At 39.8% G+C, this 21,349-nt stretch overlaps 1 protein-coding gene across 3 annotated transcripts in view; it reads right to left on the minus strand.

Annotated features, from left to right (window-relative positions):
- RPAP2 (RNA polymerase II associated protein 2) overlaps positions 1-21,349 on the minus strand; it is a gene marked incomplete at its 5' end in the record, with an annotated part of 1,562,525 nt that overhangs the window by 1,421,647 nt on the left and 119,529 nt on the right. For all 3 annotated transcript variants that reach the window (XM_044085673.1, XM_044085674.1, XM_044085672.1), the window contains 1 exon segment: positions 349-443. In XM_044085673.1, coding sequence (XP_043941608.1) covers positions 349-443 — 95 coding nt within the window.

Raw genomic sequence — 21,349 nt, forward strand, 5'->3', positions numbered from 1 at the left:
AGGCCTGACGCACAACCTTCAATGAAGGTACGCCCATTCACACATGTTTCCACGCAGAAGACGCTCTAGCTGAGAATCGAACCGGACAGCGTCTTACTGTGAGGTGACAACGCTACCACAGCACCACCACCGCGGGTTCTCTAAATACAATTGAAGTAAAAAACAAAATGTGCAATAAAACTGGAAAGACATTTTAGAAGATGGCTCTCCTTCTGCAAACAAATCTACAGAGACCAATACAATATAAAATTATTTATGTTCAGCTAATACAGAAACAGTTACACAGATCTCTAGAATAAAATATAAGGTTTCTATAGTTTCCCAAGCTTTGTGAAATCATGCACTTACACTTTTTTCAACTTCTCTATAACAATCCGTTTCCGTAACTGATTTTGCGACTTGGAATCTACCAAGGGTAATGTGGGCTCCACCTGACTGTCAACCTATGGAAATAAAACGAAAGTCACCTTAGAGGAAGATTCTTTTTCCAAATAAACTACAGAATTCTAACAATTAGCTTCATAAGCAGTTGCAATATTTTCAGTTGTGTTTAGTTTACATCAAAATCAGACTCCTTTTTCCTCTTTTTCTTAAGCAAAAAAACCCTAAAATGTCCAGTTAAGATTCAAGTGTGGCCATTTCCTATATTTGATGAGCTATACAAACACTGAAATATTACACTAATAATCAACTCCACAAATCAAGTAAATTGATCATTTGAAATCTGAAGCTGCACCCTGTACATTCTCAGAGAAATTCTCTAGATAACACGGCGGCCTTGGCTATCCTGCAACCAAACAAGCTTTCTCCTGTCATCAACATTCTACTTTCTTACTTTGGGAATCTTCCCAACAAGTAAGGGCTGTAATAGTGAAAAGTATGTATAAATATACTGTGGTTGCATTAGGAACTTACAATACATGTAGATGTTTAAGCCCATTGAATAGTACAATGAACATTGCCCTGATCATATCAGTACTAAGACCAAGATGAAACAAAACCTACTATCCTCCAGCTTATCCTGAGCAGGTATTTTAATAAAGAAACCCAAAAGTTCATTCCAGTTAAGCATTCTTGTATTTTTCAATACACTGCTTGGAAGGGTTTTAATTAACAAGTATATTTTGGCTGAACAAAGTAGTCTACCCACTGAAACATTTTCTTAAAATCTGTTTTTCTTTAAAATCAAAGACAGACTCCAGAATTACAAAATAACGTGAACTATTGTGACGTAAAATCAATAAGATATGGCATTAAATATAAAAGTAAAATGTCAGAAACTATTTTAAGAAATGTAGAAAAAATGGCCAGATAATTTGTAAAAAAATGAAAATTTTGGATTAAAGTGACTGTAATGCTTAACTATGTAAGACTATAACAGCAGATGTTAGAGCACTGTAGCAGTAGTTGAGATACATAGTTCTGCTACAGAATGCCCAGAGTCTGGTCAGACTTCCGGAAGACAGCACCCTTCACCCTGTAGACCAGACAGATGCCTATACCTTTCCTTAAGGAATTTCAGTACACTGCCTTGGATAAAGCTGGCACATGTTTGCACTATTTTGGTTATTTTGTTTTCAGGTTAATCAACAGGATTTTAATCCTCCTCCCATTAAGTATGGATGCCAGCCAAGCTAAACTCCCCTAAGAATGGCTACTGGGATGTTTCTCGAAGCTCACAAAAGCGAGGAAGTTGTCAGACTGGATGAGGTGGGAAGCAAAAGCCCTGCAGAATGACAGTAGCAAACTCAGCCTTCACACTGGAAGGAATATAGAACCACTAGTGTTTAGAAAACGTATGCAAATAAAACCCGCTGGCTACCTCCAAAATAAATCGTGTATACACACCTAAGGAAAGTTAGAGTAGCTACTGTCCTTCATGTGCCCACTTAGGATTATTTTTCTAATGAACAGAGTAAAGAAAATAGATCTAATATGCTAGCCATTTGGAGAGTGACAGTTTAGATACCAGATGTTCCTCTTGCCTCACTATAACACACACAAAGATTGTCTAAAGCTTTAATATGTTTTTGTTTTGCTGCCAACGGACATCCAAAGAATGTAAGATTCTCTTCCCTATGTTTTTGGGGATAGGAAAGAAAGCAAGCTGTTGCAATGACTAATTGAAGGAAAACTCACCCACTAACTTTTGCATAAAGGAATGGGTAGCTTTAAGCCTAATCCTGTCTGTGTTACAATAGAAAGGGATCTTTGCACATTACGGCTTTATTTCTGATCCATTCAAACTGAACTCATAGCAACAAAGGAGTAGTTTTCCAAGTCAGGAATTTAGGAGGTGCCACTCAAGCAGGTTTAAACAAAAGATGTAAAAGTTTTCCGAAGACAAAATTAGGTCCCATGATGGAGCAGCTACCTCTCCATGTGATTTTATACACAGTACTTACTCATCTCCACTACCAAACAGATATCTCCTCCAATAATAAAACTCCAAAACTTATAGGTGTCATTCCCCTTCAGTTCACATTAGTAAGCACCTGGAACCATATATTTGCACTTTCCAATCACCTCTTTAGCCAGCTTGGTTAAAAATGGACATGGGAAGACAATGTATTAATTGTCTCATGTTTACTGACAACCACCTACTACTTAAAATGACAGAATGTGCAAGACATGGAGCTACTGAAAGCTACTGGAGTAAAACTCTCACATGAAGACACTACAAATAAGCAGGTTGTCACAATACTGCACAACACCACGTTAAACCATGCATGTGCAGATCATGCCAAACATATACACTTACATTTGCTAAGACTATCTTATCTAACCACAAAGGCCTCCTAAATGCAACCTACAAAACAAGTATGCTGAGAAACTTTACAAACACAAAACACAGGCAGCACCCAGTTTGAAATGTAACCTAAGAGTCGCAGTGTCTCAGTTCAAAAGCTCATAAGGCAAACATCCATGCAATCCAAAATCCTAGTCACAGATGACTCTATTGTAGGACATACTGATGCATCATCGAGCAGGCCGTGCCATGAGAGGGGGTCTCAGTCAGCTGTTTATCAGGTGCTAAGATTTGCTACAACACACAGACACTAGGGTTCTGCACCACAAGTACACATATGACACTGTCATAGTACGCATGGGTATAAATGACTTCAGATGTACCACCCTGGACTACATGAAGAGAAACATGGAGTTCCTGCATTATGTGGCTGAGGCAAATATGAACGTTGCCTTGAGATGCATTTTACCACAAACATGTTTACTAATTTCAACAACTGGCTTGGCATCTGGTGTCATTCACAGGTGGTCTTAACATATACATCTATATATATACATCTATATATATATATATATATATATATATATATATATATATATATATTTATATATATATATATGTATACATACATACATACATACACACACACACACACACACACACCATTAACAGCACTCCATTACTGCACCGTTTCAACATCTACTACACTTTCCATCCCACTGCATTAGATGAAGGCACTAAAGGCAGCAGTTTTTCCATATATGGGGAAAAAAAAAACTTTACCTCCAGACTAGACAGACAAGATAATTTAGAACATCTCCATGTCCAACTTGGCTAACTATAGGACCCCCTCACCCCATAACTCCTACCTAACAGGGTTTCTAAGCATTAAGCCCAACATCATTCTCCTAGGGTACTTCTACCCTCCATTAAGTGGGAGACTTCTAATCCTCTAACATGTACTCCCAGAGATTTCTGGACTTTATCAATACAAACTCTCTCTCTGGACCAGCTATTCTGCTGACCAACCAGGGGCAATAAAATCTTAGACTGTGTCCTCCCTCCATCATCAAATTGGTCCACAAGTCAGTCACAATCAACTTAAGACTGAAGCCACAAACATCAGATTACAGGTTATGCCAAGGTTAATTTACCAAAACTGAGTGATGACCCGGCTATATTCAACATCCCCTTCCAACTTGATAACCCAACTGCTAATGCAGAATCCTCCATTGCCAATTTTAATGCACATGTGAATAGATGCATAGATGTATTTACTTTGGAGGGGGGCAGATGCAAAGTCAAGTTCAAAATACACCCCCTATGGTGGAACCAAAGTATAAACAAGGTCTATAATAAAATTTAAAAAATCATTGCACATAAAAGTAAATGTAGCTAGCAAGATGCAAAAAAGCTCTTGCTAAAATTAATAGTCAATTCTAGACTCTAAACAAATAAACCAAAGCCAGTTATGAGGTAAAAATAGCCACTTAGGCAAAGGACAACCAAAAAGCATTCTTTAACTATTTAGAAACCTTAGACACACTGCCCAGCACTATACAGAGCTAACAGTAAATTATATTACATAATCGGACCCAGAGAACACCGCCAATCCACTAGTAAATACATTGGGCTCTAATTTCACTCCCTTACTTTCCTAGATCTTCTACCACATTTATACCACCCCATCAAACCTCCCATGAACAAGTCCTTAAGGCGCTATCTAAGGTCAAGAACGTTGTTTCATTGGAGCGGTATAACATAACAGGTTCTTGCTAGCCAGGCTGAAACAGGATCTGGCAGACCCCATACAGAGGTTATTCAATATCAGCCTCCAAACAGGCTTTATGCCAGATGAATGGAGGTCAGAAACTGCTGTTCTCTTACACAAAGGTGGGATTGTCAATGTGCCCAGGAAATTAGAACTATAAGTCTGAGCAGCCTCATCTGTAAAGTTATAGAAAGGATAATTATGGAATGAATAAAGTCAAAGGTAATCTACAAACTCTTGATCCAAGCTAGTTTGGATTTGTCCGGGGCAGATCTTGCCTACTTAACCTGGTTGAATTCAACAGCTTCACTGAAGCAATGGATGAGGTCAAATCAGTACACATTACATATCTAGATCACACACAGGCATTCAACACTACTTGACACTCTGGCATCATAGATAAACTTTTCCAGCTAAATCCTAATACCAGTGTACTTCACTGGACAGCAAACTGGTTTATAAATAGAACCCAGGAAGTTAGGTGATCTACTCTACTTCCTCCAAAAGACTTGTCATTAACTGCATACCCCAGGGTATTTACTTCTCAGAGGTTCTCAAAGCTACGGTTAAGGATTTATGACTGACCAAGTCTGCATATGACTGTAAACATGAGGCCAAACTCCCCAGAGAACACCAAGATCCTCCAAAACAGCCTTTCCAAAACCCATAGCTGGCGTCAGCACCATGGACTAAAACTAAATGTCAAGAAACATGTAACAGTAGTATCATTCAGCAAGCAGGAAATCCCTTGCAACTATCATGCAAAGGGCACCTCTGAAAATCATTCCAGAAGTTAAGGACCTGGAAGGTAAATAGAAGACAAACTGTCCTTTGATCACCACATATCCACTATTGCAAGAGCGTCCTTTTTTTATTGTGCAATTTATTATTAAGGGTATGGTGTCCAAGTCTAGGAATGGGATAATTTCTGTGTAATCTGCACCCATTAGGCTGATCGAGTAGAATGCTCCCTTCGGTATGTAACTATACAAACATCTGACAACTTGAACACCCACAATGATTTCAAGGGGCTAAATCATAAAAACTGTGCAAACCATCTCAAAGCCTTGGTCTCTTCTCTGGGTCATACAGGCAACTGTGAGGCAATCTGCATCACAAACACAGCCTCAACTGACCCTATCCTGACATATCTACTTTACATTTGTAAGTCCAATGAGGTCATAAACTCCAGTTCAAGAGATCCAGATCTCTTTTGTAACGTAAACAAAACATGATGTAGGGCCATATATGTACAAAAGAAAACATCACTTTGGCATCACCTTCCTCTCTACATAAAATAAACTACTTCTCATACACAATTCAAATGTAATCTGGGCAAATGGATGGGTAAAGTACAGTTTTGTACCTACCATAAATGTAGATGTTCGAGGATCCACATTGCTGCAGTCCTAACCATTGGGGGTAGTCCGCTGTCCAGTCGGCCCGAATACCAAAGTATATGGCTGACGTCGGTCAAGGCGCATTAGACTGATGTCAGGACGTCAGGGTACTAATGCGCATGACCGACGTCATATCCTCAGTCTTTTCTTGCCCCAGATGTCAGAAGACCCTAAAAAGACAAGGCCCAAACCAAAACACCAAAAAGCCCTGCATCAAACATATATACAATATATACAAAAGTACAAGAATATATATATATATATATATTAGCCCACACCACCACCCCTAAACACAGAGGGGAAGGAGGGAGGGTAAATTGGACTGCAGCAATGTGGATCCTCGAACATCTACATTTATGGTAGGTACAAAACTGTACTATGTTCTTCATTCCACATTGCTGCAGTCCTAACCATTGGGTAGAATCCCAAAGCAGAGGTAAGGGAGGCTGGCAAATCATAAGGAAGCAGGAGCTGTCAACATGCCTTGCAAAATAGCTGTGGCAAAGCCAGCCCTAGATTTAGAGTAGAGAGGAAGGTGGTAATGCTTAGAGAAAGTATGCACTGAACTCCAAGTAGCTGCCTCCAAAATATCCTTAGTTGCCACCCCCCTTAGAAATGCTGTTGAAGTGGCAGTAGCCCTAGTGGAATGAGGCCTAATCCCAGCTGGAATCTCCTTGCCATGATGGGAGTAACAAAATGAAATGCAAAACCCAATCCACTTAGAAATAGTTTGCTTAGACACAGGCTTGCCCTGAGAACTCAAAGCAAAAGAAACAAACAATTGCTGAGACTGCCTGAAATCCTTAGTCCTGCTTAAATAATAACGCAACTGCCTATGTACATCTAAAGTGTGCAAAATCTTTTCCCCTTTATTTTGGGGATCTGCATAGAAAGTAGGCAAATGAATAGTTTGGTTTAAAGCCACACTAGAAACCACCTTAGGCATAAAGGAAGGATTAGTACGTAATGATACCCTATCCTTATGGAAAATCAAGAAGGGCTCTAGTGCCATAAGGGCCTGCAACTCAGAAACCCTTCTTGCAGAAGTAATAGCCAACAAAAAAGCAGTCTTCCATGACAAGTATTTCAAGTCAGCAGTAGCCGCAGGCTCAAAAGGTTGTAGAGTAAGTTTTTCCAACACAAAATTGAGATCCCAAGCAGGAGTAGGAGCTCTACGGGGGTCTTATATTCTTTGCCCCTCTAAGAAACTGCTTGAACAAAGGATGCGAAAACAATGGTGGGTCACAATCATAGTGAGCTGAAATTGCTGCAGCATGAATCTTAATGGAAGAGAAAGACAAACCTTTGTCCAGTAACTCAGTAAGATATTGAAGAGCCACACTCAAATTAGGCTCAGAAATCTCCAAATTCTTTGCTGCACTCCAAAATAAAAATCTCTTCCATTTTTCTGCGTACACTTTTCTTGTACTAGGTCTTCTGGCTTCCATAATCACATTTAAAACTTGTTGAGGAAGTTGAGACCTGCTGTGTTTCAACACAGAATATGCCAGGCTGTTAGATGAAGAGAGTGAAGCTTGACATTGAGCAGGTGACCGTCCTTCTGAGATAACAGATGTGGAATCAAAGGTAAAGGCCATGGGGACTGCCTTACCAGACTCCTTAGTAGTGGGTACCAGTGTTGCCGAGGCCAATCTGGAGCTATTAAAATCATCCTTGGCTTGTCTTGTCTGACCTTTAGGAGCACCTTTGGAAGAAGAGGCAGAGGTGGAAAGGCATACACATGAAGATTTTTCCAACTGAAAGAAAGAGCATCCACTTTCCAAGCTGTATGATGAAACCCCTTTGTGCAAAACTTTGGCAGCTGGTGGTTTAGTGGAGAAGCGAACAGATCTATGTCTGGAGTTCCCCATGACACTGTCAATTTCTGAAATACATGAAGATCCAGTTTCCACTCGTGGGGATCCATGATTTGCCTGCTTAACACATCTGCTAAGGAGTTCTGTGCTCCGGCAGAAACCTTGCCTGAAGAGTTAGTTGCAAGCTGAGCGCAGTCTCCCATAAAATCATTGCTTGCCTGCATAGAGGATAAGAATGTGTTCCCCTTGTTTGTTGATGTACCACATGACAGTTGTGTTGTCTGTTAGAATCAACACCTGCCCAGGAAGAAGTAACTCCTTGAAAGCCATTAATGCAAACTGGACTGCTAACATCTCCTTCATGTTGATATGTAGATGCTGTAGTCTGGCAGGCCACTTGTCTTGTATCCACTTTCCATTTAGATGAGCTCCCCAAGCAATGTCCGAGGCATCTGTCGTTAAAATCTGACTCGCCTCTGGCCGGGTCACAGAGAGTCCCTTGTTTAGGTGACATTCCTGAGCCCACCACAAAAATTCTTTTGAATGCAAGGTATTATTTGAATGACAGTGTCCAAATCCTGGCAGTGCTGTGTCCACACATTTTGAGATACCATTGCAGCTTCCTCATATGCAGTTTGGCATTGGGAAGCACCAGAATACAAGATGCCATGAACCCTAAGGCTTGAAGGACTGTCCTTGCAGTCAGCCCGGACTGAAGAGATAGTTGATGGAAGTAACTGGAAAGATTCTTTTGTTTGTCCGGGGTTAAAAGGCCATCTGGGCTGCTGTATTCAGTCTCACACCCAGAAAGCACATGTCTTGAGAGGGTACTAGACTGGACTTTATTTCGTTCACAGAATACCCTAGGCATCTTAGCACTGCTATGACATATTCCAGATGCTGTAGAAGGTCTTCCTTGTCTTGAGCCAGAATCAGGCAGTCGTCCAAGTAAGGATAGATTTGAATTCCTTTTAGCCTGAAGTAAGCTATCACTGGAGCCAGAACCTTTGTGAATACTCTGGGCAGTAGATAAGCCAAAGGGCAATGCAGAGAACTGATAATGAGAATTTCCAGCTCGAAAACGCAGATACTTCCTGCAACTTAGTCTTATAGGCACATGAAGGTAAGCTTCCTTGAGATCTAAAGTTACCATCCAATGATCTTTGCCCAGCAGAGGTAAAAGCTGTTGTAACGTCAACATCTTGAACTTGGGAAAGTCCAGATAAGTGTTGAGGATGGATAAATCCAAAATTGGTCTCCACGTGTTCCCCTTCTTTGGTACTAGGAACAGGCGAGAATAAAATCCTAGGCCCCTTTCTGGTACAGGGACTGGCTGAATGGCCCCTATTTGGAGTAACAGAGAAATTTGCTTGTGAGCCTCTTTCCTTTGTGGAGGGGGAACGTCTGGCATGCCTTTGAAAGGGGGCAATGTATGGAAATAAAACCTGTAACCGTGGTGAATGATATCCAACACCCATCTGTCTTGAGTGATTAAATCCCAATTTTCTTTGAAAAGAGACAGTCTTCCTCCCAAAGGAGCTGCCAGACGAGAATCTACTGGCAGCTGAAAAGGCAGGTCATTGGGTCTGTTTACGAAAGGACTGACCCCTGCCCTCACCAGAAGTCTGAGCAGGTGAACCCTGTTCTAGGCCTAAAAGAACCTTGAGCTCTGCCCCTACCACGTCTAGACCTACCCCTAGACTGGGAATCATAAGCAGGATATGTCCATCCCTTAGTAGGCCAATTTCTACTAAACTTGGTGGCTGCACCTGCAAAAATCTTTAACAGTTTGCATAGACTTAGCTTTGTCCTCCATTTTCTTTAAAACTGCTTCCACAGGCGAACCAAATAACACATCAGACTGTAAAGGAGCATCCAAAATCCTAGTCTTAACATGCTCTGCTAAATTCTGATCCCTCAACCAGGCATGCCTGCGAAGAACAGAACTAGTGGCAGCCACCCTCGAGGAGGCCTGCACAGCATCAAAACCACATTGCAAAGAATGCTTACCCACTTGTTCAGACACATGAACTAAATCCAGCAACTCTTTACACTCTATACCTTCCGCCAAAGCATCCACCTTAGATTTCAATTGTGAAAGGAGATAAGTTTGATATTTTAGCATGTGAAACTGACAATTCAACGCTCTCATGGCTAAAGTGGATGAAGTATACACTTTCTTTCCCCACCTATCCAAAGCCCTTGCCTCTTTATCAGTGGGAACAGGATTTTTAACAACAGAGGCCTTAACACCTTTAGGCCCCTGAGAAACAGTTTCCGGGTCTGCCCTAGGACTCTTAAACAGATACTTATGAGCTTCAGGCACCCTATAGTACCTATCAGGTTTAACAGGGGCAGGAGGCAAAGAATCAGGGTTCAGGGAAGCCTCTGCAAAAACATCTTCCACCACATTCAACACAGGAGGTATAGCTAAGGGCCTATGCTGGGGTAAAAATAAGAATTCCCTAAGCCTTTTCCTGGAATCAGAGTAATCTTGGCCTTCCCATTTAAAGTGCTCCCTCATGGAATGTAGAGTCTCTGAAAATGAGAAATCCTCAGGAGGAGAAGCTGTAGGAGTGGAATCATCCACATCAGAATCAGAATAAGGAGGATACTCCTGCAAGTCTTCCGCAGAAGACTCAGAAGCCTCTGAACACTGTTCAAAACTCTCAAACTCAGGTTCCACCCTAGGCCTCTTATCAGGAGGGGGCATAGAGCCTCTAATCATAGTAATTAAATCTTCTGCCATTTTAAGCATACGTTTCTTAGGCACAGAACCTGAAGTGCTAGGAGAAGCCCCCACTGAAGCTAAACTTGGCCTACCTCTCAAAGAAGTTTTGGAAACAGAAGGAGAGGCTCTAACTACCTTGGGAAGAGAGGGAAGAACAGTTACCTGAGAAGCCCCCTCAGCCTGGCCTACCTCCTGAGAAGGCACATCCTGTAACAGTAAAGTCTCTGCCTGAGACTCCAAAGAAACTCCTGGCAAAACCTCTGGCTCCACTGAGCCTTCTAAAGAACCGGCGTCCGGGACTGCCGGTTCATCAACCCTAGGCTTTGCTGTTTTGTCCTTGCGCTTTTTGGGCCGAAGCGGGCCGGAGCATCCGGCGGCATTTTATAATTACAACGCTTCCCAAACACTAACCTGGCACAGTCTAACCTTCTCTTAATAGTGCGTTTGTTAAATCTAGCACAAGAGCGGCAACCAACAACGCCGTGCTCAGGCCCTAAACAAGGTATACACAAAGTATGGTAATCCCTATGAGGTATCTGCTTCCCACAAGAAATACAGTTATTCACTTTTTCTGACATCCGGTTAAATACTGAGGCAAGAAAAAACCAAAATGTTCCCCAACGGGGTACTTAGCCAACTTTGATTCGGTCTGAAACTCCGACTTCGGAAATTTTTCAGAACGCCAACCTGCACTCGCAAAACTGCTTCTGCATCGGACCATGCGGCAAAAAAGACTGAGGATATGACGTCGGTCATGCGCATTAGTACCCTGACGTCCTGACATCAGTCTAATGCGCCTTGACCGACGTCAGCCATATACTTTGGTATTCGGGCCGACTGGACAGCGGACTACCCCCAATGGTTAGGACTGCAGCAATGTGGAATGAAGAACATCCATAATTTCGCCCCTGATTTTACACTCTTGTCCCTTGTGGATAGGGCAACAAACATTCTGCTCATCTATGTCTTACTTATATTTAAAATACAATGGCTAAACTTAATGAAAATGTATGGCTAGGCTTCTAAAGATCCTCATGAATCAATAGGTAGTAAGTACCTATTTACCTATGAAAACACTACAGGTTGCAAAGAAGCAAGGGGAGGATTTATAAGCTTGTAGGCCAATACACCTGAAAAGTCTACCTGCACCAAGGCATAAGCAGAATGTTAGCTTTTTTAGTTCAATGAAGTATTACAGGACAATGGATCCCAAGACAAAGATGGTCCAAGATTGTTTTTCTGGCACTGTATCAAAAATTCTTTCCCTCTGGCCAAGTTAAGGTTTCCTGGTAGTAAGCTTCATAGTCTTCTTAAAGACATTCAAGCACATAGAGAGTAAACTAGGTCTAAAGGGTGACAGGATTAAATCATCTGAACTGTACACTTTTCAGGTTGAGGTATATGAACAAACAGATTTGAAAAATAAATTATTTCAGGGTGGACATTTAGCAGAATATCAGGGACAAAAGAAAAGGGGAGGAATAATACAGATAGCTCCAGGAGTGATAGAAGAGGGGGGAAAACAATGGTATATTCGTGATACTGAGGGTTACTGGCAGAGATGGAGGAGGATTACATTGGTATGCATTTCTATTCCACATAAATCTACCATTACTTAGTTTAAGAGAATTTTGAAAAAAAAAAGCAGGGAACGTTATTTATTGGTGTGGACAGGAAGCTGATTTACAATAGTGAAGTTGTTTTGGGGGATGTAGAAGGTAAAATTTAGCAAATGAGCATCGATTTATGACAAGATGTAAGAGAATGTTTGCTATGGAAACTGTGAAGTCAGTACCAGGAACCCAGACATAATTTACATACTATTCCCCAAAGTACAAAAATTGGACTACACTGGATAGAAAGTATACTTCACAGGACCATGTGTACGTAACCAAAAGCTTTGAAACACATACAAACCATTTCAGATCATGAACCAATAAAAATTAAGCGAAAGATGCAGGGTAATGAAGTAAAACTGAGACACTGGTACATTTCAAGTAGTCTGTTGAAGAGAGATGAATTTAAGGAATGGGCAGTGGAAATAATTTGAGAGTTATTATGAAAGATTGACATTTCTTCAAATAGTGAGTTGGATAAGATTAAATTGGAGTTTAGAAATAAGAGTGAGATATGGGAAAAATAGTTATAAGAATTATCTAGAAAGGCTGACAAATGTTAAGTACTACAGAATAAAGGGAATCTCATAAAACAAGAGCATCAGCAACTAAATGTGCTAAAAAGAAAATAAGGGAGTATTTTGGATAACATTCACGGAGTTTAGAAAGCTGTTAAGCAACCATTTTTGCTAATTCCAGAGCAAACAAATATTTAGCACAATGACATAGGAAGCACAAAGCCAAAAGGGCTATTGCCAAACTTAGGGAGCAAAAATAAGAACAGCAGCCAGAGATCTTACAGAAATATTAGAGATATTTTAAATATTTTAGCAAATTTTATATAAAGCAGAGGGATGTGGAAACCAAGAAAAGGCTGAAATGGAAATATTTATGGAAGACTTAACTGCCAATCTTAAAGGCAGATGAGGTTAAACAACTAATAGTTAAGACAGGAAAGGAATGAAATAAAATGGTGTATAATCAGCAAGGAAGTAGTCCTGTGGAAATCTGGAAGCTGGAAGGGAAATAAGCGTTAAAGACCTGTAAGATTTTGTTTAACAATATTTTAAAGGGGGGGGGGGGTCCAGCATCTTGGAAGAAAGCTGTGGTGGCTATATTACCTAAAAGACCCTTCAGACCTAGTTAATATAAATCCATTTCAATGTTAAATCAACATTAAGTATTCACAGCTATACTAGCTAAGAGAACGGCAAAGGTGTTGCCATAACTGATCGATATGAATCGGTACAGTTTTGTGGAAGAAAGGTAAACATTTCCTAACATTAACAGAACAGTAGATGATCTAGACAGAAGCGGAGTGTAAGAAAAAGGCACTGTTGCTGGTGGATCTTAATACAGACATGGCATTTGATAACAGACATTTGGAAATTTATGAGCAGGGCAATGGCAGCATGCATGTTCCCTGACAGAATTAATAAGGAGATATATAAAAGAGTAGAATTAAGATGGAAAGTTTCCTCTCTAACAAGCTACACCTGAACACAGGAAACGGAGAGGATGTCCTCTTTCCCCATTGTTATTTGCTTTACATTAAGAGAGAGGCTCTCAGAATTCAAGGATACAATTCAATGCAGGATGATAGACTTGGCACCAACTTGACTGTCATCCTTTAGAAGGATATTGTGCCACTTTGATACTGATGGTGAGACACTGACTAAAGGCAGAGGGGTGCCCTGTGGCAACACCATCAGGAGCAGGATGCAGGGCTTCTGCCAGTGTTGCTCATTTTGTATGGTAAGTGAATTCTTCATATGTGATGAACCTGACCTCAAATTCCTAGGATGCATTCTTGTGTCTAAATACGGACCTTGCATGATTGACTTGCTTTGAATTATTCCATGCAGTTGCCAGTTCACCAGCGGGGGTGGGGGTTGAGATGATCCCTTCTGACACTACCACTCTTTGCTTTTCCATCACATTGTTTCAACCTTGTAGTGGGATTTGGCTGGACATGTTCATTATACTACATCTCTCTCCTTTTTGAGAGGGCACAGGAGTTGACCCCTAAACACTAGCACAGGATGTGACTTGTTGGGCATTACTCAAACTGAAAATACAAAAGTCACTGCTAGACTTAAGACTTTGCTGAGTCACACACACAACACTCAACAGCACATCTCCCACCCCTCTCAGCAACAGGCTAGCCATCAGAGAAACCTCATACCAACTTTACCCACAAACCAATAATGCCAAAGTATTTCTTAAACCTAGAAGCTCATCATCATTCACAGAAGCACTTTCTCTTCCACACACACCAAAACTATGAGACACTCTCCCCAATGATCTCTATAACACGCCCAAACAGAACATATTCAGAGACCACCTTCTCACTCAGCTAAAAGAGAAAGACATATTCATGCTTCACTTATCCCACAATTACACAAAGTCACCAAATATCTTCCTTCCATTGGCAATATTCATTTTCCTTGCAACTTTGTAATTTTAACTCGACAAGACACTGCTACTCTGACTAATCTTCTCCTACCAACTACTCTACCATCATCCCTCCTTTCTTTCATCCTTCCACCCAGTAAATCAGCTCAACTAACAATTCTCCAGTTAACACCCAAACCTTCACCAATAATTACCAAGTAATCATTTTACCCCCATAATTGTTTCTTTTGCCTCACTCTGTATCATACTAGTTTATGCATATTTTGAGTCTTATTGTTTCTTTGCTGTTCCCTAGCTACACTAGAAGTTAATGACAAAAAATATAGAAACAATATAGTTGTAATGCAGTGAGTAAAAGAGGCTAAAGCAACATGGGATAAGACTCTAAGGGCTTCTTCAAAGGATGGGTCTCATAATGTAAAGCAAAGAACAATGGGGGGTCTGAATCTAAAGCAAATAACAATGGAGAAAGAGGACACCTCTGTCTGTTTTCTCTGTTCAAATATAGATTACTAAAGAGGACACCTTCCACCTTAACTCTACTCTTCTGTTTGGGTGTGTTACAGAGATCAACTGTAATCTGAATAGCCAATACTGTACAATGTACTATTTTTCTGTTTCGTGTAACTATTTTGCTATCTTAGTATTGTAATTTGTAATGTAATTTGTACAGCAATACTGAGGCTGTGTCTGGAATGGGTCCAGCATGGATCAGTCCACTACCTTGGTCAACAAACTTAAATAGAGTGAAGGTGACAATAAACCCATCTCTAACTTCCTCCTGAGGACCCATCCCTTGAAGCCCTTAGAGTCTTGTCCTGTGTTGCTTTAGTTGCTGTCACTTGCTGCATTATAAATTGTATTGTTTATATTTTCTTTATCATAGTCTTCCGGAGTAGTTAAGATTGGGCCATATCATATTAGCCCATGCATCCTGCTATCACATGAAAAGATAAAATATCAAGAACGCTTTGGCATCTTCCCTTCCATCTTTCAAAAGCATTTGACCAATTTCCTTTAAACACCTTTATTAAATTCTTGCATTTTTGACAGTGACATAGGTACTCATACAATAATAAAAAAGAAAAAAACAGCAAACATTCTTCATTCATTAGACATATATTTTTTTCAACAATCACTCACTCCAACATTATACAAATTGCTCAATTACTGCCTTCCCTTAAACCTTACACCGTCTCCTGATTATTCTGCGTGCAGTGCTCCTACAGATTCCATTTATTTTCACGTATTTTACTCCTTCCCTTTTCTAAAGATCCTGTCTCCAGTTCTTTTTCCTTACTTACAATATTCAGTGCTTCAGTTACAGCTGGTCTAGATTTTGATTTTGATTTCCTAGGAATTGTTTTGTTGGCAGCAAATAGCATTAACGCGATATTTCATTAGGGGTAATATATAACTGTTGACAGTGGGATGGGTAAGGCCATCTTTGACCAAATGGGGCTGGTTAATTAGAGTACAAAAAGGGAAACTGGCTAGGCTTAAAATGACCTGCAAGTGCAGCTAGGCTAAATTAGTCAATGTCTTACCATGTCTGGACAATTCAGATCTTGTATCCCAGTTCAAAAGAATCATTTCCTAATTCCACTAATTTGCGTTTCCAACATTTCTGACAAAATGCTCTGTAGAATTTTTTTTTTTTTATCTGCCACATCACTACATTCCCAAAAACATGACTCCAGTTACCTTTACCTGTTGCATTTTATCTCCAGCATTTGCTATCTACCCAAGGAAAAATCCTCTGAAGTCTGCTTGGGGTATACAAATAGCTATGCAAATACTTCCAAGCAAAAATCCTAAACCCTCCTGACCTTGTTGCATTACTGGGAGTTATACAGATGTCCTCTCATTGTTCTTTTGTATATTGGCTTTTCAGTCTCTTTTCCCAATCTTTTCTGACTTCCACAGATTGATTTATATACTTATCACGCAGTATTTTATGTCCTACTATTATCCTTTTTTTTTTTTTTACCACCACCGTCTGTGTTCTAGACTCAATTTAAAACTCTACCAAAACTGGTCCTTCAGTCTGCACTCCCCTAAACCATGCTCTTTGCCTATACTCTATTATTAGCCACTGGTAGGGAAGGCAGATCCTAACCTGCAGTCCAAACTTCATATCTCTCTCTCTAGTTGATTGCTCCTAACACCTTGGTTGTATTGCTAATTTTCTGCAGTAAATTTCAGCCCCCACTTGCCTTCTATACCTCTCCTTGCATTCTTACCTTTAACAAGAAAAATATTTATTAAATTATCACATATGACATATGCAATCATACATTTATATAAATGAAAAGAAACCACATTAATATAATTTTAGTTGCAAACATTATACACCACTTATAATCTATTCTATCCAGTCATTGTCAGTCAAACATTACATAGTTCATTCAAATCCTGCCTTCTTTTAAACCTTGTGTGACACCCTTCCTCTGGGCCAGTAATCAAGAAGCTTCAATCCTCACCAGTGACACGGGTGGGGAACGTTCACTTGGAACAAAAATAGATACACACAGTATTTCTAGATGTAGTTTTCTGCACAAAGCACAATTTCCTTTAAGACAACAGAGGGAACACACGCCTGTCCTGGGGCTGCGTTTCCATCTCTCTCATCAGGCCCCAAATGAGACTCCACACTGACCGCATCTGTACAGTGGAGTCCTCAGCAGAGTGTTTCAAGCCAAGTCCTCCACCACCCTCTCTGTGAAACCAGTGCTGTGTGTCCCTGCTCCAAGTAGCTGACACACACACACACTGAGATTTGATTTATACACACACACACACACACACACACACACACACACCTGGGGAAGACTACTACAAATTTACCAGCTATACCACCTCTGCCCAGACTATAAGGTAGACACTGCCTCCTAAACCAGCTACTCTAAGGTTCTTACAAGGGTACCCACTTATACTGAGTAAAATTAATAATACAAATAGCATTGTTTGACCAATGCAGTAAGGCTTTCAGAAGCAGCCACAGTGTCACCAAATAAATACAACTACTTCCAAAGGTTAAAATATTCTCTAAAAGACCAGCCACAAAGAAAAGTTGAAATATATTTAATAATAAAATAACACAAAGACACTAAATATCGATTTAAAATAAACACCAGAGTTTCAATCACAGGAGATATTAAAAATAACACAGCTGGAAAGGTTCACACAGATACAGAAAAGCAATATTTAACTAATCTCGATATATTTTCCTGACTGATCTAAAGAATTAGTTCCCTAGTTCACTTACTAGAGCAAGGAAAGCTGAAGTGGGTGAGTGGTCTTCCTTCTTTGTCAGGTTTCAAAAACAGAATGCCCCTGAGACTTCTGCCTCATCTAGTACTAAAATGTCATTTCAGTCCTGGATTACAGAATGACATCACATACATCTGGTCGCTTGACTTCTGGTTCCCACACTATCCCCTTTACTAGAAAATGAGCCATAACCTTGCACATATGTGTTACCACACACACACACACACACACACACACAGCTTTGCTAAGATGTGTTACAGCATCTGGAATCTATATAACCATTTCAAAAACTTCCACCCTTCCGGGGATTCCTAGTCCTGGTTTTTACAGACATTTTGTCTCTGGCTGTAATCATAACTGTAAGATACAATCTTTATGGCCTACAAAAGGTAATTTAATTTCAGACTATTTTTTAAAGTTAGCTGGACTGAGAGTAAACTCTTCTCTTCCAGTATCCTCTGTTACAATATATCCAACCGTTACCATTAAGTTCGACATCCAGATATGTTTCTTTTCTGTCCAGCAGGACCCACTGTTGGCATTTTTTTTTTTAACAAAAGCAGCTTTACAAATACATTTTCAAAACAAGCACCTGTACAAATCAGTTTGGTATACAAATGACATACAATTCTTTACACAACTCCAGCTAGCTATGGTGGCATATGTTACACATCCACTACCCTACTTCTCCTGGCATAGCTGGCACTACCTCACACATCCACTACCCTACTTCTCCTCGTTTAGCTGACACTACCTCACATCATCACACAATGTTTTTCCTCTGCATACATTGTTCACACAATTCCCATTTTTTTCCTATGTAATTTTCTCCTACCCTTTTCTAAAGATCCCAATTCCAGTTGTTTTCTTTCTGTTACTATAGTCAATATTTATAGCAAAGTTGGTTTAGACTTTGATTTCCATTTTTTAGTAACTGTTTTTTGACAGCCATCATAATTAGACTCAGCAAGGCTTTACTATGTCTAGGCAATTCTGATTCTGTATCATAGCTCAAAAAAAATTATTTCCTTAGTTACACCAATTTGGTCACCCAGTATATCTGACAAAGTGGTCTGCAGAGAATCATTAGTGTGTGCCAACTCATAACATTCCCAGATAATATGCTCCCAATTTCTTCCCCATCACACCTCCAGCATTTGCTGTCTACCCACAGAAAATTTCTTTGGAGTATACTTGGGCTATAAAAACAACTATGTAAACAATTCCAAGCAAAGATCCTAAATCTTATAGATTTTGTTGCATATTTGGGGACACACAGATATACCCCTCACCATTGTTTCTTGTGGATTGCATTTCCAATCTCTCTTCCCAATCCTTTCTAATCTTATCTAATTCTTATAGTTATCATGTAGTATTTTTATGCTCTACTAATTACTCTTTTTTTTTTTAAATTGCAACTTCTATTCTAGAGTCTAGTAAAAACTCTACCAGTGCTGGTCTTTTGTTTAGGACCCCCCCCCCCCCATTTCTTTCTCCTTGCCTATACTCTGATATCAACCCTTGATAGTAAAGGCAATCTCTAACCTGCAGTCTAAATAATTTATTGGCCTTTTTCCATTCTATTACTTTTCCCTCTCTAGTTATTTGCTCCTAACACGTTTGTTCCTTTGCCAGTTTTCTCCAATAAATTCCAGCCCCATCTTGCCTATTGTCTGTATTCCTAACTGCAGTCATCCCTATCGGCTGAATTTCATTCCTCCACTTCCGTGCTGGCTTAATTCTAACAATACTTTCTGCTACTTTGTGAATATAATATTCTGCATTACTATATTTATTCTCCTTAAAAATCTTCATCCAAAATCCCAGTCTTTCCTAACTACTTGGGCTTCCCCCATGTTTCACCATCATACATTTCCACTTTGAATTACAGTTTTCTCCTTGAGCTATGTATAGCAGCCTTAACTGTGTAGCTCTGAAATATCCCTTCAAATCGGGTAAGTCCAATCCTCCTTGTTCTATTGGAAGAATCAGCCTATCCCACTTCACTCTTGCCATCTTCCCCTCCCAGGATAAAATCCTTCAGCTCTTTATAAATTGCTATCCACAACTTCTCCTCTGGTTGATAAAAAATATGCCTGACCTGTGTACAAGACTAAAGGGACTAAAACATTTTAACTGCTTGCATCTTACTATCCATATCCATATAACAGAGCCTCCAAATCCTCAGTTTTTGTATTATCTTTTGTTTAGCCTTTTCAAACATATCTTTAGCTGCCACACCAGAATCATTTTTAATCCATACTCTAAGTACTTAATTTTATCATGCCCCCATAAACTTGGATATTGCTGAACCAACTTGTGTGTGGGTACATAATTTACCACTACGGCCTTTGTTTTAGCTTCATTAATGTTGTATTCCTAAAAAGATTTGAAACTGTCTCAAAATGCTCCACAACACTAATGTCCTTTTCTGGTTTTGTCAGGTTACAAATATCATCTGCAAAGAGCGCCAGCTTTTCTTGACTGCCATACCAATTCTATCCTTGAATTTCTGAGTCCATTATTTCTTTGCCAATGGTTCTGAAAATAGTGCAAATAAAAAGGGGAACAAGGACACTCCTGCCTGGTTCCTCTGCTCAAGCAGAAATTATCAGAGAGCATCCCATCCACTTTAATTTCTACCTCCGACCCGTCATATATTGTCTTAACCAACCTTATAAATTTTATCAGGTAATGCAAATGCTTCCATTGCTCTGCTCAAGTTCCAGGCTTACTCTGTCAGATGCTTTCTATGCATCAAGACCCACTAACAGCAGTGGTATTTTTTCTTGCATTCTGCTTCCCCCAATCATCAATGTTCTGTTAATGTTGTCAAATATTTGCCTCCCCTCCATAAAACCACACTGATACATATCTATCACTTCTGGCATCACTTTCACCATTCTTTTAGCTGTTATAGACAAACACTTTATAATCATAGTTTAGTATTGAAATGGGCCTGTATGAAGCTGGATCTGATAGATCTTTACCCTCTTTGGATATTACAGCTACCATTGCTTTTTTCAAGGATGTTGGTACTTCTCCTCCTCTTAAAATACTGCTAAACAAAACCTTCCAGATCTTTATCAGTTTTTTTCCCTCCTAGCTTCCAAACTTCCATTGGAATACCATCTATTCCTGGGGACTTTCCTGTAGATCGGTTATACAATCACCATTTTTATCTCATCTCCTCCTATCCTGCTAGTAACTGAACCTCATCTACTTCTAACCTTGGCATATTTAATTCATCCATTAACATTTCCATTTGTATCTTTTCTTAATTTCCATATTTCTCTGTGTTATACAGACTTTCATAAACATTTTGAAATATTTCCAATACCTTTACAGGATCTCTTGTTGCCTTCCTTATTATAAGCTCCCTAAACTTGGTGACAACCATTTCTATTTTCTGTTGCCAGAGTCATTGTGCTAAACGTTTTGTGGTCTAGAGTTATCATCAGAAAACAGTTGCTTAACAGCAATCTTTCTAAACTCATGCATATTTCAGGTAATCCCTTATTTTTTGTTTAGAATGCTGCAGTTGCTCCTCCTCTTGTTCTGTGAGATTCCCCCTATT

Source organism: Protopterus annectens, chromosome 10.part0 (assembly GCF_019279795.1).
Source record: "Protopterus annectens isolate FY-2018-M chromosome 10.part0, PAN1.0, whole genome shotgun sequence".
Taxonomy (NCBI): Eukaryota; Metazoa; Chordata; order Ceratodontiformes; family Protopteridae; genus Protopterus; species Protopterus annectens.